At 33.3% G+C, this 26585-nt stretch overlaps 1 protein-coding gene across 1 annotated transcript in view; it reads right to left on the reverse strand.

Moving 5' to 3' along the window:
• Positions 1 to 24524: 24524 nt before the first annotated feature.
• The window catches only part of LOC123660494 (runt-related transcription factor 3), a 31678-nt gene continuing 29617 nt past the window's right edge, over positions 24525 to 26585 (reverse strand). The window contains exons 4-5 of the mRNA XM_045595558.1: positions 25683 to 25865; positions 24525 to 25147 (exon numbers count right to left, since the gene is read on the reverse strand). Of these exons, the coding sequence (XP_045451514.1) occupies positions 24525 to 25147; positions 25683 to 25865 (806 nt within the window). The remainder of the gene's footprint in view (positions 25148 to 25682; positions 25866 to 26585) is intronic.

Below are 26585 nucleotides of genomic sequence, written 5' to 3' on the forward strand. Positions count from 1 at the left end.
TTATATTATCAAACATACTAGTTATGAATCCCTCTACAATCACTTTACTGTAACTATTACAAATATTAATATCCCGAAATTCCCATCAAAATCGATCTAGCCGTTTCAAAGATTAGCTGGAACAAACAGGCAGACAGACAGACAAAATTTAAAAAAATGTCATTTTGGTATACGTATTGTGTATACATACCTCCAAATGCCTGTAGTAAAAAGCGGTTATTTTAATATTACAAACAGACGCTCCAATTTTATTTATTTGTATAGATGTAAGAAAATTTTTGTATGAAGCAAGAATTTATTTTTTTAAATCAATTCATAGCAAATTCTTTACAAAATTGCGATAAAAAAAATCTACGACGCTAAAACTATTTAATTTTGATTCAATTAGAGATATTTTGCCATACCTGCTAATTTAAATATAATAATATATAAAAATATAATAGAATAGATGAAAAATTCTGTGTAAATCAGAAAAATGTCTAATTTAAGTTAGTTTACAGAGGACGCCGCGGGCTTAAAATTAAATATTTAAGAGAAAGCCAGCTTTAAGTGCACTACACTGGCAAAGCAACAGGGATAAGGACGCGTGAAACTTAAGCTATTCTTAGTTGAACATTATATTCCAGAATTTAGGAAATCTCGCTCTAAAGAGCGAAAATGACTAGCTACATTCTGCTAAAACGTGTGGTAATTGGACACTAGTTTTATGTACATACTATTTTCTAATGGGGAGAAGAAATGCGTTTGTACACTTTCTTAGAGTATTATTTGTTATTTTATGAATTTCGATAAACACAAATATACAGTCAAATTTAATAACAATAGAAACCTTGCACAAGACAACACAAGTTAAATAAGAATAGGAAGAATAATCAAAGCCCATTGTTATATTGTAACACTAAAAATATTAAATACTGTACTAGTCAGTTTACAACAACAGTCGTAATAGAGTAACGACAATGTATACTTATATAAAAGATCTTAAAACGTTATCGAAAGAAATCAACAAATTCAAATATCGACTTAAGATTTAGACTGAAAACATGTAGAAGATCTATCCTTTAAGAGCAAAAAAATCTAAACCTTTTAAAGCTATGCAAATGTACAAAGGTTGGAGGGTTGAGACGCTAGGAGGGTGAGCAGTGGACAAGGGGCATTGCGAACAAAATGCCATCGCTTTGTACCCAACGTTAATCCTTTAATAGCAATCGGGCGGTGCTCGCTAATAGTATCCCGGTTGTGGATAGACTCGCCCTCTGTCCTTTGTCTTTTATAATCAGATCGTTAAGCTATTCAAGAAATGTTGCCTGCATTCGTATTAGACGATTACATAAGGAGATAACTGAATTGGCTGGATATATTATAGAAACAGTCGTTTGGTATGCAAATAAAGTCAAAATACTAAATATTCTGTTAAAACCATATATCGTTATATAACATATTCTGTTTTCGTATTATTGCTGGGCAAAGTTCTCAGCATCATAAAATTGGTTAGAGTTTAATCCTCTCACGGTTTTGATACGGATTGCCGGATAAAATACCTCAAAATTTCTTTCGAATCTTTCAGGCTTATTCGTGTTTTTTTTTTACGTTTACTATGTACTTGACTATTTCTAATCTAATAATATTAGATCATGAAGTAGGTGTATTCCTTTTACATTATTTTTTCTGATGGATGCTGAAATAAGAAGTAATTTTTATGCATATAAAATCTGATCTAAATTATTGATAACTTAAGTATTAATGACCAAAGATTACAATGAATATACAAAAAAGTGCGTGCGTACAAAGTACACATGTGAGAAGTGAAACTTCTTTGGCAAACTAATAAATATTTAAGTCTCATTTATATTTATACAAATCTAAAGCTTTAGATTTCCATTCCAGCTTCACCGACAAAAACGTTGCCGTTTCATCAAAACATTGTAGTTTCATCCGTAAAAAATTTACTCTCATGCGACTAAAGAAGTTTCACTTCAAAATTGTTAATTTGTTAACCATAATCAGTAAATAGTTTTACAAACAAAAACATAATTAAAATCAGCTGTAATCAGGACATGACTGAACCATATTAAACATAGGGATGGAAAGTATCCAGAGACCTAGTTCGTAGAGCCACGTAATACCAAGCTTCATTTAAATCAATTAATAGTGTTGGCGTGACGCGTGTCCAAGATACAAACAGATAAAAATTGCAGTTTTAGTTTCAATATCGATCATAGAGTCCCATCCAAAAAACTTATACAATATCTTCAACGTACACGACCGGACCTATTACAGTACGAAACAATTTTTCATTTTATTTTATTAGCTTTGTACCATTAGTAAATATATTGTTATAGCTGTGTTCTGTACAACACCAAAATTAATTAGATAGAACGTGATTATTATTTCTCGCTACAACTAAAGTTCTCCGCCACGCACTTCATCACTCGGAACACACACTCATATCTCACACGCACTCCAGTATTTATCATTTCTTTGTCCACCCCAGAGATTTATCGAGTCAAGGCCCTCCGAGACGATTCCATAACTCAACGAACGCTTTATTTATTGCTCGTGTGATTTTGTTATCTTACGCGTAAATTTGTATCGGACTAGTAACTTATTATATAGCTAAAACTAAGTACTGTAAGTGCGTAGGTACTGTGGTTCAGTACATATCATTAATTTCAATTTTCAACAACGCAAATAACTGAGTGTATGTGTATTATGTTTATGTAGTGTTAGTTGCGAAAATAAAGAATTTGAAAAAGACGAAAGAAACAGTAAAAAAATAACACTAATTATTTTTGTTATTTTTTATAAAAGATCGACTGGTTCTAAACTATTTGATTTTTTTTTTTAATTAAAAAATATTTAAAAAAAGAAATATGATATTTATCAAAGTAATAATAATTAGCACAACATTTATTATATCAATATTACAATCAGTGTAAAACAGGCGAACGTTAATATATAAATTATTTAACAAAATCTCTATTAATTAACGCTATTACCGAGTTTCGTTCCGTAATTTAATACTTTGTTTAGATTCGTATCTGATTAATTAGTAGGGATAATATGGAGCCTCTTCAAGTTTGTTGTCTAATAAAGAAACTTCCAGAAAGTCTTTTTGAAAGTTGGGCTCTTTGATGAGAGTTGCGCGGGATTAGAAAAGTCCTCCTCAAATATGTTTTCTCGCTGTTGAACAAGTTAATTCGGAGCTACTTCGAATTTTAACATTTTCTTACATAAAATTTCCCAATATTTGTTAGTAAGATCAATTTATGAAATGTAATTCCAATAATCAAATTCGTGTCCCGTTTTAGTTTTTATTTACTTGTGTAAAGAGTCGCTTTTTTATTCGTGTTAATTAATCGTAGAATTTTAAATTACTTTACTATATATAATTACTTCTCTTTTTATTATTTTTGCTTAGGTTTAAAAAGTATGTGTAAAATTTAGTAAAATTAATATCTTGAAGACTGGTTTTTATAAGTGTTAAATCTATACTAATATTATAAAGATGAAGAGTTTGTTTGCTTGAACGTGGTAGGTAATCTCTGGAACTATTGGTCCGATTTGAAAAATTCTGCCGTTTCTGAAATTTGCGTGCACAAACGCACAGACAAACAAACAAAAATTCTAACAATCATTGTTTTGGATACTATATATAAAGGATATATGGATAAAGGTCCCAATCATATTTTTTCTCATATATCTTCCATGTACAGACAGCGATCCATTACGTTTTTATTATATATATTGATATTGATAAATCGAGATATGTAAAAAATAGTTTCTATGCTGATTTATATTTGCCAATAAACTTTTATTTAATTGAGTGAGTAATTTTTATAAATTAATATATTACTGCACAGTTAGAATTACATTAAAAAATAAAATAATATTCTTATTTAGCCAAGATGTCTTTGAGTTTTATTATCAGCAGTAATGTTGTAGGTATGAGCTCTCTACTATATATTCCTTAAAAAATTATAATTCTCCAGGAACTAACGGCTATAAATCATAGACACCCCTATCGAGCTGGCCGCGAGGGACGAACTTATCCCGCCTTAATATACTGCGAGAAAAAGTAACTTGACCTCGCTGGACAAGGAAATACACTTATACTAAATCTCGCTGTAGACGGATTTTGAGTTAAAGAAAAAGGATAAATTTAAGGGTTTAACGATTTTTATATTGTTTTTCCTATAGATATAAACTCAGATCTATATTATATTGGCATCTTTATTCATCAGTCTTTGGCGAGAATTAATTTACTAGCATGATGGCTTCGATGGGTTTACCCAGCTTTGTGCTCAAGAGAGTTACGGGTTCGATCCCCGCCCTAAGTCTAGGTTGTAAAATACCTATTTGTTGAACAGACGACTGTGTATAGGCTTAAAAACTTGCATACACAAGTATATATGTATATAATTGTGGTCATAATTAGTATTATATTTAGGTTAGAATATTGTTATTAAAACCTTTCTACTGTTCATAACAAACCATATTGTAAACACTTACTGACTGCACCAAATGGGATAATTCTTTTTATGTCTTTATTATTGTCAGAGTCAGTTATATATAATAAGCTATTTATTTATTGAAATAATTGATATATTCACGAATATTTGTCGCTAGGTCAGTTGGCATATAAAAATGTATCCGTAGCTTGTAAGAAAAACTACCCACAATCCTTTACCGCGTCAGAGGTCGCAGGCGGCTCGCGGCCTCGGTACTATAAATCAAGCCTCTAGGAAATTGCCGACGGCGGGAGGGGACGAGGCCTGGGGAGGGATTTAATTAAATCTTGCATCGAACTCCTGAGGCCGCCTAACGAACGACCATTGTATTTAAATAATGCGTGTATCGACTTTTTGTGTCTGTAAGAATAGCTTGATTTGATTTAGAAAGGTTGCATAACGTTTAATTCTTTTGATGTTTTTTTTTTGTTGGCTTGGTAAACTGTAATAAGACTTCCTGATATTGTAATAATAAGTGAGTGTTTTTTGAGAGTTTTAGGCTCGGTATAGCACGATAAATTTTTCGATTGAATGTTAACAGCGGTGGCTTTTAATAATTAATACATAATAATAATAATAATAATAAGATAACGTAGATTTCGATTTACTTGTCACATTTATTCAATTTTCACATCTATTATTTATACATATTTCAATATTAAATTAATAATTTGGCAGTGTGGTCCCATTTTGATGTCAATTGCTATGCGTGTACTATCGTACTACTGTCACGCTATGTACCTATCAGTAACTTTTTGTTCTATCTTCCTTTTTTATAATTATATCATAATTGATTAATTGTTAAAACTTATCGCTTCAGCCTGTAATATCCCACTGCTGGGCATACGCCTTTTTCCCCATGAAGAAGAAGGATCAGACCTTGTTCCACCGCGCTGCTCCAATGCGGGTTGGCGGATATATTCCCTACTATGAGTAACGATCGCTATCAGGTGTACATAATAACAACCGGGACCGACAGTTTACCGTGCTTTCCGAAGCGCGCTGGGGCGATCCACAAGTACTAACAACCAGACCGGAAATGTGTATAAACAAAAATATCCATTCCGAGCGGGAATCGAAACCGCGACCGTTTAGGCGCCGACGACACGGTCGTCGCTCGTCAAAACAGTCAGAACGAAGAACAGTCAGTTAGAATTTATAAAAATAAGATAACGATTTGACTTAATTCAGCCGGAAACATCTCACTAGCCGGGCATAGATTTTTTTCTCATGTAGGAGAAACCGAAACCCATAAAAAAATTCGAAGCTTAATTCACGTTTCTCCGCTACGGGTTGGTGGACATATTCCATATTACGAGTAACGATTACCATCAGGTGTCTATGATAACAAGCAGAACAAGTTTCGAATTCATATAACGATAAATATTCGACGGATATTTTATATTTTTTATTATGAAACAATCCTTACAATACATATGTACTAAATAAAAAAATATATCAAAGAAAAAAATTAAGGAATTAAGTTACCATATGAATTACATATAAATAATACATTACAAAACTTTATCTGTTAGATAGCGTTATACGTCCGACATCTTTATCAGAAACCAATCTAAATAAAGCAGATTGCTTTTTATTTTACAAATAAAGGATTATGCTGTAATAAAAATTAAAGTGTAAAGTATCAGTTAATTTAGCGTGTCTTTTAAAAATAGTAGAATCGTACCTTTATGGATACAAACTATTTTAAAATGTCTACTGATTTACGTGAGTTTCTTAATTTAATATTTTTATTGACTTAACATGTGATGGATTAGTTGTAATATAAAAACACTTTAGTTCTAGATACCTACTATGCTTTTCTAATGAAACCAACTCAGAATATTACTCGGATAAAAAAATTATGAGTTTTACGTTTTTTATTACAATAAACTTATATTGTCTTCTTTTGTATTTAATTATATATGTTTGACATGCACACACGGTTGTCTGCTCTTAAGTTCTTAATTCCGCAGTCACTGGTAAATGCGGGAACTGGTCATATTATAATAACTTTATACCTATAAAAAGCATACATGTGATTTGATAATACCTTAAAAGTGTTATAAATACATAATATTCTAACCCTTACATTATAGAAGTATAAATGTTGTATGAATGACTGTACTAAGTACTTATTCTTCTGAATTGCTTATATTTCATTTGCGTGGCGCTAAATAAGGCTTTATTACGTAAATAATAACCCGAGAATTTTCTCTCTAATTAATATAGGGGCTGTAAAAGGGCTTTCCGAATAGCTTGTTAGCGCGTGTTTGTGTTTAAGCCTTTATTTAACCGCTTTTTGTTTATCTTTAATATTTTATGACGTAGTTGGAAAATTTATTTTTGGATTACTTATTCTGAAATATTTCATTTAGTTTAAGTTTCATATTTCAAATCAGTCTAGTAATCTGGACCTCATTGATAACTTAAAAAAAAAAAAAAACGTTTTCTATAGTTCAAATTTTAAGAGTGCCTTAAGGAGCATATAAGTCAGTCTAAAAATTACTCAATGCTGCCCTTAATCGTCTATCCTATATTGAAGAATGGTTAGAGCTTAATCCATAACGTTACACATCTACGTGTTTACAATTCCTTACCAAGGATAAAAAAAATGTAGATGACAACACCCGGATACGAATGTATCATTGTTGTAAGTACATACTTTATGAAATATAATTCTAGGAACCATTAGAACCAACACTCAGTACAATGTGTGTCGGTAATCGTTTCGAGCTGAATCGAATACCTACATATATAAAATAACAGCTAAAGGCAATATTAACATAGTTACATAAATTTCATATGTATATAACAGAAAAACGTACATTAATACTTAAGTAACAAATCGATTCATGCTTACATAATGTATGGCAAGATCGTCGGTGCATTTGGTAAAGGAACAGATTTACATACGTTTGAAGAGTCCGGAGCTGACCATCCATTATTCACGATGGGCTGAAGGAACGAACGTACTCCCATCATCGCTTAAAAATAAATAAAGAGTATATAGATAAGCTCGTATATAATACACTATTCTTGTATATATATATTGTAAAGGAAAATAGCATAAAACGTCAGAGATACATACGACTACAATATTTAGAAAATTAAAAAACTTGGCAACAAAATTATAAAATTAAAAATGTTGACATAAAATTCTATACCACAAGGTAGCAAACAATTGTACGCTCTAACTGATCGTTGAGATTACCAAAACCTATGGACGCTTGCAATTCTAAAATCATCAGCTAGCGCGTTGCCAACCCCATCTCTGTTGTCGAAACAAGGCGGTTTCGGGAGTTTTAGCAACCTTACTTATGAACAAAATACTAAATTGGAGCAGTATTAATTGGCTGGGAATATACCATCAATCATACTGCTGAATTATAGTTCAGATACTGGAAGTACTGGAAGTAGTCAGACTGCTCCTAGTTTTTAACCGACTTCAAAAAAGGAGGAGGTTACTTAATTCGACCGTATATATATATATATTTTTTATGTATGTTCGGGGATGACTCCGTCAAACCGATTTTGATAAATCTTTTTTTGTTGGAAAGAAGATACCCTAGTTTGGTACCATGGTAAGGAAACCAGGATCTGATGATAGGATCCCAGAGAAATCGAGGGAAACTCTCGAAAATCCGCATATCTTTTTACTGGGTGTACCGATTTTAATGATTTTTTATTTAATCGAAAGCCGTTGTTTATCATGTGGTCACATTTAAATTTCATCGAGATCTGATTACAACTTTCGGAGTAATCTTTGATAATGCGTATTTACCTGACTATTTTTTCGTCTACCTACGTTGTATTACTTGTCGATATAATTGATGTTGGTTTTTCTTCGTTTGCCTGCAAACACAATTATAAGCAAGATACTTCATGTTGAGTCCTCCTACCTGGATAGAGGCCGCTGTCCAACAGCGGCTAGATAGATATTAACATGCTAATGAACACATCACACAGTTGTTATTGGATCGAAGCGAGGCTTCCCGTGTGAATACGATGAGGTCATTTAGTTTTCATTTTAATTATTAAAACATAACTGAAATGTGAGCTATTGTAATTTTAAAATTAAATACTAGCTGATATCTGTGAATATGTGATTTTTTTAGCATATCACTGCTTTTCTATCTTAATTATAATCTGCGTCAGTTACTCATTATAAGTTCAATTATGTAAAGGTGTTACTCCGATTAAAATCGACTAGCCCGTTTGCGCAGTTTGTAGTGGCCCTGCTTACTGCCACGCGGGTTGTGGGTTCGATTCCCGCCTGAGTGTAGGTGTTGATATTTGTATTTATTTATATATGTATAATGTCTATTTAAATTTATCAAAAAATAAATAAATAGCTATAACAGTCGGCTGTTACCTATAACATAAGTATTAATATGGTTGGCGTAGAAACAGACCGGGTGTGTATAAAAAAAACCTTTCAATTTCTTCATTCAATTCTGGAATAAACGTATAGACATATACACAAAATAATAATTAGATTTGATGGTTGTTGGCATCTTTTATTAAAGGGTGCTAAAAGAAATCTATTACAATAAGATTTCGCTGCCCGTCAGTCTTTGTATACTCGTATAGAGCGTATCTTAGCACTCTTTCTATAGTCATTCTACTTACAAGTACTAAAACTAAAAACGATTTTGTTTGTATGTTCCTTATTTAAATTATTTTAACAAATAGTTCTATGAGTACTTTAAATCGATGATGATAATAATCAGAAACTTGCTAATCATGTGTTAGGAAATTTTCGTCTATTTTGACATAATTTTAAGGGCCGACACTTATTGATATTATGCTTTAGAATTTCTACAGTTTATATCTACTTGCTATTACAACTTACCACACCTGATAGGAATCGTTAGTCATGGTAGGGAAAATATCCTGCCTATCCAGAGTGGAGTGTGCTTGACCAGGCTTCACTATTTCTCCTTTATGAAGAAATATGCCTTTCCTTTCTTGACAAACACTTTGACTTTTCAAACACATGAACCAACACACTTCCAGACTTCCTCGGGTGTATAAAAAGAAAAGTTGCGATTTTCGATATGTTTATTTCTAACTTCAATTTTTTCTTTTTATATATTCGAACGAGTAGTTCAAATATACAAGCAAACCTACGGACAAAGGCTGTAATATAAATACAAGTCGTACTCCCAGGAGGGCGCGTCCTCTGTTGAATGTTTAATGCGTACTCAAATCACAATAAGACGACGACTTTCAAAGGATATCCATTTGTACATAATGTGAATAACAGATAAGTGTATGACGTGTAGAATTAATATTATATGAGCACGCGTTAATAGGAGGTAGCTTAAATTATTTCAGTTTATCTTTTTCCTCTTGTAAGGAAAGGAAAGTCGTCGAAGGTCTTATCAACAGGTTTTTAGTGAACTCTAGTCAATCATAAATTTATTCATTCGATCATACTTCTATATGATTATCATTCGTTATTTTACATAGAATATTTTATAGTTATGTTTGCAAATTAGTCAAAAGTTACAATAGTAGGAAAGTAAACATTTAAGATGGACGCCGCGTTGGCGCAGCGGTTACAGCCATGGATTGTACCTGTTGCGCTGGCGGTTGCGGGTTCGATCCCCGCACATGACAAACACTTGTATTGGCCATACAGGTGTTTGCCGTAGTCTGGGTGTTTGTGCAGTCTTTGTGGGTCTCCCCACCGTGCCTCGGAAAGCACGTTAAGCCGTCGGTCCCGGTTGTTGTCATGTACACCTGATAGCGATCGTTACTCATAGTAGGGAATATATCCGCCAACCCGCATTGGAGCAGCGTGGTGGATTAAGCTCTGATCCTTCTCCTACAAGGGGGAAGAGGCCTATGCCCAGTAGTGGGATATTACAGGCTGAAGCGTGTTATAAACATTTAAGATGTTTATCACCTGCGATCGTTATGAGAGCACAAAAATTTATTTAAATAATTTTTTATCTTTTCATTTGTTTTTTCGCTTTTGGAAAATATAATGTACGTTATGTACGTATATGTTTGAATATAAAATAAAAAATAGTCTAGATAATTTTTATTTCTGTAATTTCTCTGGCTATTATTGATTTTATTGTTACTTAATTCGAAATTCTAAAAATAAATAAATATTGCTAAGTAATATCTTAAACTAGTATTTCACAATATTAATATACGAGTAGGTATAGGTATATACCGAAATAAAACTCAATTGGTATGTGATAAAAGAATATTAAATTAACACTGAATCTTGAAAGTTTATCAAAAGACATTTTATTTAAACCTCACCAGATGTTGATTTAACCTGTCACTGGCACTGCCCATAATCATGTATTTTACTAAAATACGATAATACCAACCTAAAAGATACGGAAGAAATTTAGTTCTCAAACTAAAATATCCGTAGATAATAAGTAGTAAGCTACAGTGCTTCTCCTTAACGAGTAAAGGGAATTACTCAAAGTTATTCAGTCTATAACAATTATTTCTTATGTTTGTATTATGTAAGATTAAGCCAGAATAAGTTTATACTACAAAGAGATGGCTCTTTTATTTAAATCCTTGTAAAAATTTTGGTTACTCAATAAACATTTGTAGTCCAGAATATATAAACAAGGAAACAAGGAACATTTTTTTCATACGTCAAAGTCCCATCGATCCATTGCGGTTAGAGCCGCGCCACTTAATGAAATAGAAATTGGCGACCTCTCGAAGACAAACTCCTAACCTTCACCCGTCCCTCTCACCCGAGGGGGAGCAGTCCGCTCAAGTGCCGAGCGAGAGGGACAAAATATATTTATACAAAGTCAAAGACGACCGACGAGTGGGATAGCTGTATTCATTATGAATATAATGCGGTCGCGGCTGTGTCCGTGCGTCTCTACGCGACGCTTCTGTGTGCGTCGCCTTCTCAACGACGCGGTGAATCAATATTTCATCTTTGTGATGAAGGACAATGACCAGTTTAGGGTCGACTTGGTATCTCCTATCCGCAGCTTAATCCTTTATCAATTACATTCCACTAATGGCTAGCTTACCGTTTTTAAACGCTTGTATGTTTTAAATTTCGAATCTAATTCGAAATTCGTTCCTCGGAAACGTCAAATTCCACAAACGGTATATAACTTAACCAACCGAGGGTCCTTATTCGAAAAATGAACATCGTTGATATGTTAATCGATAACGAGAAGTGAACGTCTCGCGTTGTGGTTGGTTTGCGGTTAAATGGGCGTGGCTTGTGGTTATATTTACGATCCCCATTGGCCGATCACCTGACCTTTGTGGTTAGTCCTGCGGTTTCTAAGATTTTCACCCCGTGGAAAAATATATAGCGGAAAATATACGAGTCGCGCGACGCGATTGGTCGGCGGTAATAATTTGCGGTTAACCGCAAGAGGCTATTCGTTAAGATTGTAATGGGTGGTGCGACACAATTGGAAGGATTTGTCATCGGTTTGTTTGGCACGCGTCGCTCGCTGCGGTCGGAGGTGTCGATTCTGATTCGCCGCGAGTGGCGAACTACTTACTTCATATACACCAATTACAGTTACAATACATTCTATTATTTTCAAAAGAAATTTTATTTAAAAATCGCTCACAATTGAGGTTTTAAAAACGAAACTACACCTACACCAACAAAATAACCTACACCTTCCCTAATTTGTAATTAGTGTCTAAATAAAAAAGTATGAACTTTAGTTAATATATACTGTACTTACTTGTACTACATATACAATACTAAATTCTAAAATAGTCTTAAATTTTTAAAATTTGACAACGCCCTCTTGCGAAAGCGGATGGAACTGTGTTGTGAGCATTTTTAACGAAACTCCTTCAAGTGCGAACCTTTTAGCTTTCTTCGCCTTCTTAAGAAAGCAAACGCCTTAAGAAAGTTCTCGTATAAAACCCCTCTGCACGCACACATTCACGTTATCCGCCACACCAAAGCGAAAGGGTCCAAGAACCGCGTAACTCCAAAACGTCGTAACGCAATGTTCAACGTGAGTGTGTGTCTTTCATTTCATTCGAACGACTCCTTTACGAATTTTCCTTTAAAACAGAACTTACGTCTTTTCGGTTCTAATTTTAAAATTTTACGATTTGTCTACATCGTTCTGAAATGTTCTTTGTATCATCGACAGGTATTCAAATATAAACCCTAAAATTATACTAGTAAGATATAATATTGAATACAACTAATGTCAAAGTTTGTATAAATTCGTTCTAGTGTATTTTTGGCATCTTTTCTTTGCTGTTGGTGTGTGTGTGTTTATAGGCATAGGGTGCATAAAAGTGTGTGTAGCCGTGGCGCTATTGTGCTCACACTTTTGGAAAAGTCCGTAAGATGGCGGTACTGGGTATCTTAGCGCTCAAATAAGATTAAGTAGAAAATTTTGTGGTTACGAGAGAATATTTCGCTTCTAGAATAAGTACACTGTAGTAAATTTAATTAGGTAACTAATTTAACTTTACACATTAAAATAAAAACTTCTATTGCAAGTAGGCGTTTATTAATTTATAAAAATCTCAGAAGTATGAACGGTAAAAATAAAGTACCTGAATATCTAAAATATACAAAATGTTTATTTATAATTGTGTTATATCATTAAAAATGTATTTAGTTTTATTTAGTTAGTGTCTTTTTGGTTTTTAATGGCTGTGTGGTTACGGCAGTAGAGAATATAGCCACCCCCCTCATTCCGTGGGTGTCGTAAGAGGCGACTAAGGGATTCCATAGTTCTACTAACACCTTGAAACTTAAAGAGCCGACCGATGGCGGGATGATAAAGTGATGAGATTAGTAGCTAGTATGAACCTTGGATTAAAACACCAATAATGTCACATTAAAAAAAATTCAGTTTTGTAAAAAATATATGAGCCTTAGTGCTATTTCACCAGTCATGTATAGCGCTATTTGACGGATAACGATACATATAGACTTTGACAGCGGGAGGTAGAATAGGCCACTAGGAAATATAAAAAACTATCCTTTAATAAATGACAATTTGATAAAAATTTAAAATGGAGAAATAACACTTTTTTTATCATGTTGTATATTACACAACTGATTTGTATACAAAAATGTGTTAGCGTGAGGTTTATACATTTTTGTATGCAATTTGATTAGGGTAGCTTAATTAAGCGCAGTGTTGCACCGCGATTGTAAATATTTAATTATCGCAAAGAGCGTAAATTTCCCACGGCTGCGATAAAGAATAAACATCAGCATTGTCTTGAGCCCTCGTAAGAATTACAGCTGTAAGGGCTGCCACGAACAAGTTATATATTATCGTAATTATTTGCAAACTATTTGGTGGAAATTATACAAAGTAAAACCTTATTTATTATTTGTATATTTATTAATTAATAGACGATACATTAACATGATTACGGTACACTTCTACAAACTTAACTAAGTTTATTTTAAGAATGTCGTATTTTATGTGTGTAAAAAGTAAAAAGTAGATATAACTTTATTTAATACGTATCTACTTATTCATCCCCAAATACCAAACATAGACTGTACTTTTGAAAATATTGAAGAAATTGCTACCGACTCTTTCCCTTTGCGGTTCAGTTTATTTTATTTTTTATATTGCCTTTACCAAAAACACACATATTTACTTTAATATGTATTTAAACATGGTATCCACAATATTAGCTGAAAATTTTCTCAAATGTCTCTATAATTTCTGTCATAAATATTGCTGAGAAAAAGTTACTTATAAAGTATACTTAAACGATATTTATTACCAATAATAAAGCTAATAACATATTTATGTAACTTTTAAGATTTTTTGCTGCTCTCTGCTCCGAGGGTTGTGCGTTTCTGCTCCGAGGGTTGTAGGTTCGATTCCCACCCCGAGTCTGGATGTAATATAAATGTTTATTTATATTTATATTCATATATGTATTATTTATAAGTATGTTTTTCTACAGGCCTTAATGCTTGTGTTATGTTACCTATAACACAAGAATTAAGTTGCCAACTTTAGGAATAGACGACCGTGTCTGTATTGTGTAGATATTTATTTATTTATTTATAATTTTAAATAATCCTAAATTAAATAATGTACTTAAATTTTTCCAAGGGCGCGGCAACCCTGTATAAGCAATGTCTCAAGTCGTCGCGGCCGTCCCAAAAGGGCCATTACGCGGTCACCGCCTGATTACCGCCCGTCTTGATTTCAACCCTTCGTACCGTACGCCGCGCGCCTCCACGTTAACACTTTAATAACGGCCAGCTTTTGCTACGTGAATTTACGATATGCTGTGTACGTTTTGGTTAGTTTACTATTTTAGAAAAATACTACATTTTATTAGTTTTAGTGCAGCGGAGAGAAATTTCTATTGTTTCCTGCTTACTTTTTCTAAAGTTTGTTACGTTTTTTTTAATTTTATTTAAAATAACTTACCGCTTCTGTTCAATCTGCAATCGAAGATTACTTCTGGATTTGGTCTCTAATTGTAAATATGTAATTACTCTAGAAGCTTATCATTGTAGGTAGAGTTAATATATATGCTATGTACATACCCAATAGAAGAACAGTCGAAGGTACTTTTTAATAGGGGCAATGGGTAATTCCTTTATTATCACAACTAGCTGTGCCCCGCGGTTCTACTTTCGTTAATTTGAAGAAAGAATTTCAATCTTCCTCGACAAATAAGCTATAAAACACAAATAAATAAACAAAATTTTCAGCTTTACAATATTGTTATATATTACCTGATAATTATTAAATGGAAATCGCTCAACTCAGCTCAGCACATGCAAGTAAGCCATAAATTGCGAGATTATAGTCAGTCAGTCAGTCAGTTTAGCCTATTGCAGTCCACTGCTAGACATAGGAAGTCGTCATCCAGCCTACACCGGCAATCTTACGTAGATTGTCGGTCCAACGGACTGGAGGATATCCCACACTGCGTTTGCCAGAACGCGGTCTCCACTCCAGGACATACACTGACTGAGATTATAAACGTCCGGCTAAGTCCACCACAAAGGATTCCTGTCATGTAAATGCAAAACCTTTGTTTTTTAAATGTTAAGCAAAAGAATATTAGATAGCTAAGAATAAACGAAGTTACACAAATATTTTCTACTGAGGGAGTCTTAGATAGTACCTATAGAGAGAGTTGAGAGTAGATAATTTGAAATAGAGAAAGAGTTGAGTTAGAGAGTATAATAATTAGAGATAAAGGAGTTATTAAGTAACAACTTTTATAAAGTAGGTACATGTTATATGTATTTCCAAACATGGCAATTTTTTAAGATTGATACAAACATTGTTGGTTTTTAAATATTATATTAGGTCCGTACACTTTATTTTTTTATTTTACTACAGAATTATTATTGCATTGAATTAAAGCATTTGAGTAAACTTTGGTAAGTCTTGTTGTTTTATACCTAAAAACTAACTTAACAACAAGTGCCTTTATACTTAAATAAAACAAACAACTTCGTGTAATTTTTATCTTCTTTTATGGTTAATAAATAAATAAATAAATAAATACAGAAAACATTTATAAATGAACTATTAAATTAGCTCAGATATAGATAGTTAATATATTATTAAGTTCATTATTAAAAAAATAAGAAAAATTATATAATATTAAAAAAATTGATTGTCTGTGAAGTTGGTTTACGGACGATAGTTCAAGGCGACAACGTCATAACAAAACATCTCCTCGGACGCATAGGCCAATCGAGAGCGTAACGCCACAATGTGCGTAACGCTACAATGATACATCGCTTTTCGTGCATGCAGTCGGCGTTCATCGATTTATTAGACGTTGTCATGTCAAAATAACAAAAGGTTTATTTTTGCTTTAAAGTAAAACGAAGTATCAAAATAGTAACGTGTGTTGACATTCACGCTTGATTATCATAATTATATTTTGCTTTGACTAGTATTCATTAATCAAAATTCGTTCCCTTAAGTAATGTCAGACGAGACAAACGGAGCGAATATGGTTATTGTAATAATTGGCGTTTTCACATAAACAAAAGCACAAAGACGGCTGTAATTAAGGGGTCCGTATGAAAGGTCTCGTAATTATGGGTACACTTGTCTACAATTGTCAATACTTACTGGATAAATTGAATGTAGGTAAAATAAAATATAGGCATATTTTATAAATACCTTCGTGGCTTTATTCGCGATGTTTGTAATTAAATAATTAGTAATAGTAGTAGTTTTAGTAATTTTTTAACGCTTCAGAAGCTATAGGGATGACGACTTATTCCTATTATGAAAATAAAAAAGAAGTGTTTGTATGCTATAAAAGTGGGTAAAATTTGTAAGTAAGTGTTATATTTTTGAATTTTCACATTTCCAACCTGACTTGTCTTAAGGCTGCTTATATTGAAATGAAAATCTTTGTTGATATGAAATGAAATGAAAACATTTATTTCGTCATAAGGACAATACACACTTAACGAAAGTCAAATTAATGTAATTTACAAAAATAATAATATAAATCAATTTAAAAAAACTCAAGAATAATAAAAAAAATTAAGGTAGCAAAAAAAATAGAACAATAAAATAAAAATGTATATCTTAACATTGGGTACATTACAAACTTAGGTAATATACCCAGTGTTATGTGCAACCTTAACTTAGTCAAAATAATCAAAATATTAAATTACTTTAAATTTCTAATATTTCGGTAGACATTACCTTCCTATTATGTCCTCAGCTTTATTTAATATTACAATAAATAAGATAAACTAATGTCCCTAGTGTAAGGTCGAGAGAAAAAAAAGCCGGAGGAAAAAAACTCTCAGTACTCTTTTAAAAATTTAAAATCATATACAAGACAAAAAGTAATAGTATGACCATGAAATTATCAGGACAAACACGAGACAGCCAGTCGTGTGTGTCGAAACCACCACATGTCACCTGCTCACAATATTCCCGTATATACAATATGGATATACCCGTGTGTTCTGATAGCTAAGAAATAGATCGAACTATTCTAGGTCTCTGTACCTCGTTATCTACTACGTTGTTATAGTTGTAATAAAAATTAATGATACAAATGAAATAAAGTTACAAGTGGAAGTATCTCCGTAAAGTATTGCTGGGTGATTTTAGTTCAATCTTTAAATATGTTATGTTATGCTGTACGGTATTTATTGAATATTTCATCTACTTTGTCATTTCAGTTTGTCTTATTTTGAAATAGTCTATAAAAGAACACAACAAACATGTACAGTAAACAATTGCTTTATGAGATAGAGCAAAAGACAATGTTTTCTTAAACTACAACCACTTCTTGACATACTCGTAAGTACCTCCAGCAATACTTTACCCAAACGTGTCAATTCATAAGTTAGTTTTATTTTTATTTCTCCTACAAGTCTTTATTTGCTAAAAATAAGAGTTTGTGTAATTCACTGTGTGTAAACTTTATTCTTATACGGTTAAAGGTGGGTCGAACTATTTAATTTTGACTTGAAAATCTACACTGCGCTATCATTTAAGTTCAAGGGCCACAAACGTTTAAGGTTAAAATTATCTAAACTTTTTTCTGCTTGTGTAATATTTATTCTAAAGTTTTCAACATAATTAAACAATTGGATCTTAATAAGTAACAATTTCTTATGAATTACATAGGTTTTATCAGCAGAGGTACACTTAAGGTTACCCAAGCTCACCGGTTCCTTTATTAAGAACATGATGCGTTCTGCTTAAGAGCCCTTAAGACCACGTCATGTTTGAATCTCAACGGCTCGTGAGTAAAACTAATCGTTATCTAAATATAGAAACATCATTAAGCACCGATAGACCGCGGTTTAGAATATTGACGGCGACACCGCATCTACATGGCGTGCATTCATAGGCGACACGGCACAAACGAAGCGGCACAATTAAGGCGGTACACAGTGTAGGTACGGCGCATTTGCCGGTGTCACGTACCGACCGCCTCGCACTTAATTTCGCAAGAGGGGGAGGGGGTGCGCGGTGTGGTTTTAAATTACACTCCCCCATGCCATCGACAGCCTAGTTACGATGGGATAGTTCGATGATTTAGTTTTCGGAAGTGAATGGATTTTTGATAGGCTGTTTTGAAACATAATTTTCTTTTCTTTCATTTAATGATAATATAAAAACCTTTTCGTTATCTTTGAGCTTACTTTAACGTAATAAGTTTTAGCATGACTTTGATAGTACTTTAGTAATTTTGGTAACTTGAAACTAATGCAAAGTTCAGTCAAAAGGTCGAATGTTGGTTGTAAAAACGTCATTAACAAAGCGATTACTCATCTGACGGTATAAGTGTAACTTCTATTAAATTTCAGCATTTGTTGTTAAACTTTATTTGATACTTAAGTTACTGACAGGCTTTATCACTAGGATGAAGCCTTTAGGCTCTGTTTCTCATCAAGTAATACACTACAAATTTTGTATTCATAAAAATATTGCGAACTAACACTATAAATTTTAACTTCCGGATATCCGTATATGTCAGACAGCTTACCAGCAACTGATATATCGGGTCCTCGATCTCTATAACCCTGTTATAATTGTAAGAGCCGTTTAAAATATACGTATCGAAATTTAATCCATTCCTCGGTTGATAATATTAAATCTATTTAGACGCCGTATATTACGAACGAGGCATAAATCTGTACGGGCGAAGCCAAAATGTTCGTGAATTTAATGCTAAAAATCAATAATTAAGCGATATATGTAATTAATACGTCGCCCGCGGCGCACGCATGCATTATACAGGAGTGGATGCATGCATTATGAAAATGACGATGATAAGCCTGTCATTCACGACCCTACTTATGTACTTTTATGTTTGCTAACATATTGACGTTAAAGGCCTTTAGTGCTGGCTTTGATATATAATTTAGCGGAAGATTAAAAAGTATGAAATGTTGTATGCACTTATAAAGAAAAATCACTCCGAATTAAGTGTACCTTATATATGTAATATGTATAAATATGTATGTTGTATATTACTGTTACTTAAGTTATTGTTATGTTCTATTTACTGGCACTTCAATTTTATTGATCTCTGTATTTTTGTTATACCTATAGACATTAAAAGCACATATTTTTATATATGTATGATTTTATATCGTTGATTGTCGTTAATATTTTTTGTACTATAATATAAAGATAAAAAAATTTACAGATTAACAATCGGTATATATTTAGCTTTACAGACATATAATGAACTGAAACAAACTGTAACAGTCTGTAATTGTCCTTTTATTAAGGAAGGTGTCTTGCTCGTGTAGAATAAGGGTTGTAACTTAATCAACCTTATTACTACGTGACGAGTTAACAGGTATTTTATAAACAACCGCTCTGGTGTAGTGGTGTATATAGTCGCCTAAAATGAAGGTTTGGGGATTCGATTTCCGCTCTGGATGGTTATTTGTATTTGTACAAATATTTCTTACCGGTTTGGATGTCTGTCTTTGTGGGTCTCCCCATCGTGCTTTCGCCACGTCAAGCCATCGGTCCCGGTTGTTATAAAACATACCTGATAGCGATCGTTACTCATGGTAAGGAACATATACCCGCAGTGCAACAGTGTGGTGGATTAAGCCCTTATCCTTCTCCTACGTGGAGAAAGAGGCCCAGCAGTGGGATTTTACAGACTAAATCGTATATCAAGAGTGACAATCACAAGGACAGCTTGCGAAATCGCAACATTTTAATAATTTTATAAAATCTAATCTCTCTAAATAAACACACTTATAATCAAATTAAGAATATAGGAAACAAAAGTTAAAGTGACATCCCCGGCGCATCTTTGCATTAAGTGCTATTTCGTGAGACTGCAAAGTATTAGACCACTGAATGTGCTTACGCTGTCGCACGTAATACCTAATGAATATAGGTTATACTATAGCAATGTTGTTGAGAGTGATACCAAATATGCAGTTTCATGTAGCGCAATATCGTAATCGTTGGCAATCCACGCAATCCTTCCGGCAGTCTCTTTCTAGAAAATAACCACCATTAAATGAAAATTACTATTTAAATGCCAAAGTTTATAAAAGATCTACTAGAGATATACGTGATCACCTGAATGGTCAATATGAATAAGAAACTTATCAAGCCTATATACACATAAGTACATTAACTTTACCCGCATTCTAAGAAAAGCGGACTGAAAAATGGATCTTATCTTTAAATGTACAAAACGAAGTAATCTTTAAAACATAAGTCTTTCTAATATATAATACTTTTAGAGTATTTATTGGAATGTTTCTTGAACCAGCTAAAATTAAAACAGGGAAGGACGGTGCTCGAGGCTAGTTTATAATAATTGAATACATAATAAGCGTATTATTTAACAAGATAGCTATGTATTCCCGTTATCTGCTCCATACAGTGTGTTGTAGTTTTCGCTCGACGGAGCGCGAAATTATTGATTGTTGTAATTAATAGCAAATACAGCGATAAAATAAATATTAATTTTAAAATAATCTCTGTAAAATTTTGTATGACATATTTATAATATGTAATTTTAATTAATTATTCATTCATATGTATTTCGGTATTTTTGTTTTATAGTTTACGGCACAAGCAGAAAACTACACATTTAAACTTACTGCAAATTTGTTAATTTGAATGTTAAGACTTAATTTTTAAATTTATAAGAGTTAAGGTGTTAATTTATCAGGAAAAAGTTGCAAAAATAATATTATGTACAGATAATATGAATTATAATTCCATGAAACATAATTAAAAAACTGAAAAAAGATGTTGCAATCACGTTTGTGTCTTAGTAGATACTACTAAAAATATGCTGTGTGGTTACGGAAGTAAAGAATATAGCCAACCTCTCTCTTCCTGTGGGTGTCGTAAGAGGCGACTAAGGGATGACACAGTTCCACTACCACCTTGGAACTTATAAGGTCGACCGATGGCGGGATAATCATCCAACAATTGGCTTTGAAATACACATGCCGAGCACGGGCAACAGCGTCTTCGGTGCGACAAAGTCAACCCTGCGGTCACCAACCCGCCTACCCAGCGTGGTGACTACGGGGAACACATATGAGTTCATGCCATTTTTGACGCGAACTTGTAGAGGCCTATGTCCACCATTGGACTGTAATAAGCTGAAGTGATGATGATGATGGTGATGTGCCTAAAAATAAAGAAAATTAATAGGAAGCTACCAACAAATAAAATAAAATAAAAAATATCAATAAATTTCTTTCGTTAACAATAAAAACGATAACTATAAATAATTTGTACTCAATAAAACGTACATTAAAATCGTATCGCATAATGCACGAGTAATATCCGCGGCGCATCCATCACTGCCAGTACCGCACTAATCCTCATTAATTACTTCGCAATTTTAAATCTCATTATTGTCGTCCAAATCGGCCTGACATCGATTTTTCCGTCGCAGATGCTCGGGTGGCCTCGCATATATTATCGTAGGTAATCAGGTGACATGCTAGTGTTACCATCACTTTGTGAACAAGAGATACTGCATATAAATACTTTTGCTAAATTGTAAATGAAACTAGGAAACCAAATATAAAATTACTCAGGCCATAACTATACACGGACGCAATTATTCCATACAAGTTTTAAAATTTATTTGTTTGTAGTAGGAAGATAATCTATATCTATACAAATAAGTAAATAAAATTGGAGTGTCTGTTTGTAATATTAAAATAAACGCTTTTTACTAAATGCAAACGGATGTAGTATACACGGTACATATACCAAAACAAGATTTTTTATAATTTTTGTCTGTCTGTCTGTTTGTTCCGGCTAATCTCTAAAAAAAAACTGAGTCGATTTTAACGGGACTTTCACTGGTAGATAGCTGGTGTAATAGGGAGTAACTTAGGCTACTTTTATTTTAGAAATTTATTTATTTTAATACTCTGCGGACTGAACAATACTTTTTTGTTAAATTCCACGCGGACGAAGTCGCGGGCACAGCTAGTAATAATTAAGATAATTAATGTAATCGTTGTGTTCTTTCTCAACGTTTTATATCTTTCATTCATTAATAGAATATTAACAAAATGATTTCAATCATAAGCATAACAATGTCATTAAACTAAAAAAAAAAAACATTATATAAACCATTTGAACAATATTGTGACTTGAATATGTGGACAGTTAACAAAATGTGATTTAGTATTTTTCCGATTAATACATGCATTTTTATTGTGAAGACAAAGTGTTTGAAGTAGGTATATATTAAAAGTAAACTTTGTTATTTTGATTTTAATTTGTAAAACAAACTGTACTTGCTTTTTAACTCCTTTTATTTTCACTAAAATGATTGCAAATACGAAAAGAATTATATTTAAAAAAAACTACATTGATTAGATGCAATGTCTCAATACATAAAACAGCGTGGTCCGCGTACTCGCGTCCGTCTGTCCATCGTATCGCATTGGCGCAAATTAATGAGGGTGGGATATTTATTCCAGGGTTTCGTTTGCCGTCGCCCGACAAAATATCAATTCCCCTATTTGTATGTGTGCGTTACGTCAGGTGATATGCAAATGTTACGCTCCACGGCCGGCTGCAGTAATGAGCTCATTAAAGTTGATATACCTATTGAAGTTGCGGCCCATAACGGCTCAACTATTTAACTGCTGGATTCCGGATCACGGTATCAAATTGTGAGCAGACGTACAGTCAAGTGGTTTAGTGCACTCTGTTAAATTATAATTCATGAATTTTGATTTTCAGTGATGTTTATGAACGTTTTCGAGCTTTAAGTGATCATAGCGTTATTGAATAGAATATTGAAATATTTTTAAAGTTATTTTGTAAATAATTGAAATCGGTATATGGAATAATCCAGCCAAGTGTTTTAAGTTGATACTTTATATATTTTTATTTATAATTTACGGTGTATAGAGTGGGTATTATATTAATCAAACAACAGTATTCGTTTAGAATTTATTTATACAAAATGATACCGCTACTTGCAGTCAACGTAACGTAATAACAAGCCGTTTCACAAATTAATTGCTACGCAAAATTCACAGTTTTAAAAAACGTATCATAAAACAATATTGTGTCTACATTTTAGTATAACTATAATATGAAAAATAACAAAACTAATTATTAATTATATTACGAAGGAAATTCGAAATAAATCTTTTTAACTATAAACTTATCTAACTTTGGCAGATAGGTTTTCATTTTTATAACAACCAATAAGGTGTCACAACCATCATTATTTTATTTGCCATACATAGTTTTTTCTAAGCGTGTGTACAACTGTACATACATATTTAATACTGTAATAAAACACAAAAGCAAGCACTTGTGTAACATAACTGACTTAAAATTTAGGTATACAATAATAAATAGTAATAAAATAAAAAATTATAATATAAAACAACAAAAATCCACAATTATTAAAATAATAGAATCCTATGATATTTTGATTATCTACAATGGACAGACTTCACATATTCAACAGATAGTGTATCTTATACCTAATATTGTATACATCTACTCAACTTTTAATTGCACAACTATTGCACTTTACAAGATGCATTTACAACAAATTATTCACAATTTTATTTACAATCCTTTTATCTTTGCTAAAACATCAAGTCATTAAAAAGCGACAAAAATAATTTTAATAATGTTAATGTCCGTTAATCGATGTGAGCAAAGTAAATATTATATTTCAAATGTGAACCTAGGGATTTCAATGAAATAAAATTCCTTTTCTCGCATATATAATCGTCTACATTAATCCAAAACTCGTATCATATCAGGACGGGAGCGTTTTTACGTTTTATGATGACAAATCAATTTTATAAAATCATTTACTAATTCACCTTAAAGTAACCCCAATAATTAGAATACCTATTTCGTTGCATAAGACCAAATTATACTAACGAATTCATATCTCTTTATATTTCGAAGAAATTTCTGTCACGTTGGCTACTGTTTTTCTTAGACTAGAATTTGACGTCTCGATATAATGAGCATTTAAACGAACGCAATGAGTGCATTCAAAATATTCTCATTCTTTTTATAAGAACGTTTAATACGGTCGCCATACGGTGTTACTGTCTGGTTGCGGATTACCTCGTTGTCCGAGGCTATTAACCCTGCCATCTTCCCCCCTGGCCGCCGCTGCGGCACATGAATTTCCACCTCCTAATAACAAGTCCCCTTGTCCGTGACTCCCGTGTTGTCTGTGATTGTTAGTCGTTGACGATATTTGATCCATCATCGTCTGCAGTTCGTTATGGTGATTCTGCGTTGAATGGATCGAGTTTGAATGCAACGGGTGAAAATTGTGCGTTTGGTTAGCTGCCGTGTACAACTGACTATACAACAAACTGGCGGGCAGAACGGGATATAGGGAATTGTTACAATTACTGCTCCCGTACGACGAATTTTGAGATCCCATTAGAGATGGGAAGTTCGTACTGTTCGAGTGATTGTGCCCGATGTTCGTATTCGAGTTTGAAGTGAGTAAGTCATCTTGAACTGGCGATTCTGGTTGCGAGCTGTTGTCGCTTAGTGATCGGGGTCCTGTCGATAAGCTATAGTCAGTGTTGTTGTTGTAGCGCGGAAGGAGACTGCCGTGGTGCGACGGCGACGAGCCGACAAGCCCTGATAGCTGCTGGTCGAGATCAACTCCTGTCGTATCCGGCAGAACTGCAGAAATAGAGAAAGGCGTTCCTAATTCAGAAGCAATATATTCGAGATAGAACAGAATGTTTACATTGTTTTAATATGGCTATATTTTTCGTGATGTGCGCGGGCACGCATCAGCAATAAATTCATCGGCTGGATCGGACGTGGCCGAGCCGCTGTAAATTATAATGAGAGCCGGTTTAATGTCCGCTGCGTCGGCGGGCAGGCGCGTCCACAACGTTACCCGTATGGTTTCAAGGAGGATGTCAGTCGTAAACCATGTTGGTACATTTAATTTCACCATGCTGGTTTGATGGTTTGTAGACTCATATAACGTACTAAACCATCCGCTTATTTCCGATAATGTATCGTCATTAAAATTGGATTAGTTGTTAGTCAAGAATTTTCAAATAAATATATGGAATTAAAAATATATCTAACAGTAAAATTTAAAGCTAATAAGTAATATCGAATTTTTTCATCAAAATTTTAGAAAATATACTTCTCAACAAACAAAGATGGTTCAACTTATACTAGAACTGAAGTAAATATTTACCTGTATTATTAGTAAAATCTTGGGTAGGAGTTTGGTCCGGAACAGTTCCAGCAAACCCGAGGGCAGGTGGGTTGAACTGCGTAGCGGCGGGAGCTGCACACGATGGTAAGTACGCAGGGTATGCGCCTGCACCTCCGTATCCCCAGTGGGAATTACTCGAACTCAGGCCGAACTGACTCATATCTAATACAGAAGATTGAAGTATTATCATATCATTACATCATAAGCATATTAAAATATATAGAAGCTACAAACTAAAACAACTGAACAAAAACTCCTTAAAGACTTTTTTAATTCACCGTTTTTGCCGTTTAGAAAATCTGAACATTCTAGAAAAAAATACAAACGTGAAATATATGCCGTGCACAGAATAAAGTCGAAAATAATACGGGCACCACTTATAAAGATATCGAGAGTGGACAAAACGCACGCTACAGTGGAGGCAGATCGCACGTTGCATCCACTTTATTTTTTCCGGAGTATTACAGGCTTTTATTTTTCGGTATCACGGTTCCGTTTTTGGCCGACGATCGGCGGACTCGGTTTTTATACGATACGCGCTCGCCGCGTCGATTTGTGAATGTTTTTTTTCCCGTTTTGACCCGTTCGAGTTGTTTTGGGACGGTCGTGGATTTTAGCGGACTCGATGCATGCTTGTTCGATTGGGTTCGCAGTCAACTTTCATCTGGATTTTTTTTCGGTGACTGATTGAATCCGCGCTTTAGTGAACGTAGTTTAGCGTATCGCGCGCGGTTTGATGACTCATTCACTTTTGAGCAATGTGTTATAAGGTTTTAGTGTGGTTTCCGATTAATTGAACAGTTTCTACTTCAGTTATCATTTAAATTATGATACCTTAATGAATAATTTAAGTTAAAAAACTAGAATGATCGTTATAATTAA

The sequence above is a fragment of the Melitaea cinxia genome, chromosome 15 (genome assembly GCF_905220565.1).
Source record: "Melitaea cinxia chromosome 15, ilMelCinx1.1, whole genome shotgun sequence".
Taxonomy (NCBI): Eukaryota; Metazoa; Arthropoda; class Insecta; order Lepidoptera; family Nymphalidae; genus Melitaea; species Melitaea cinxia.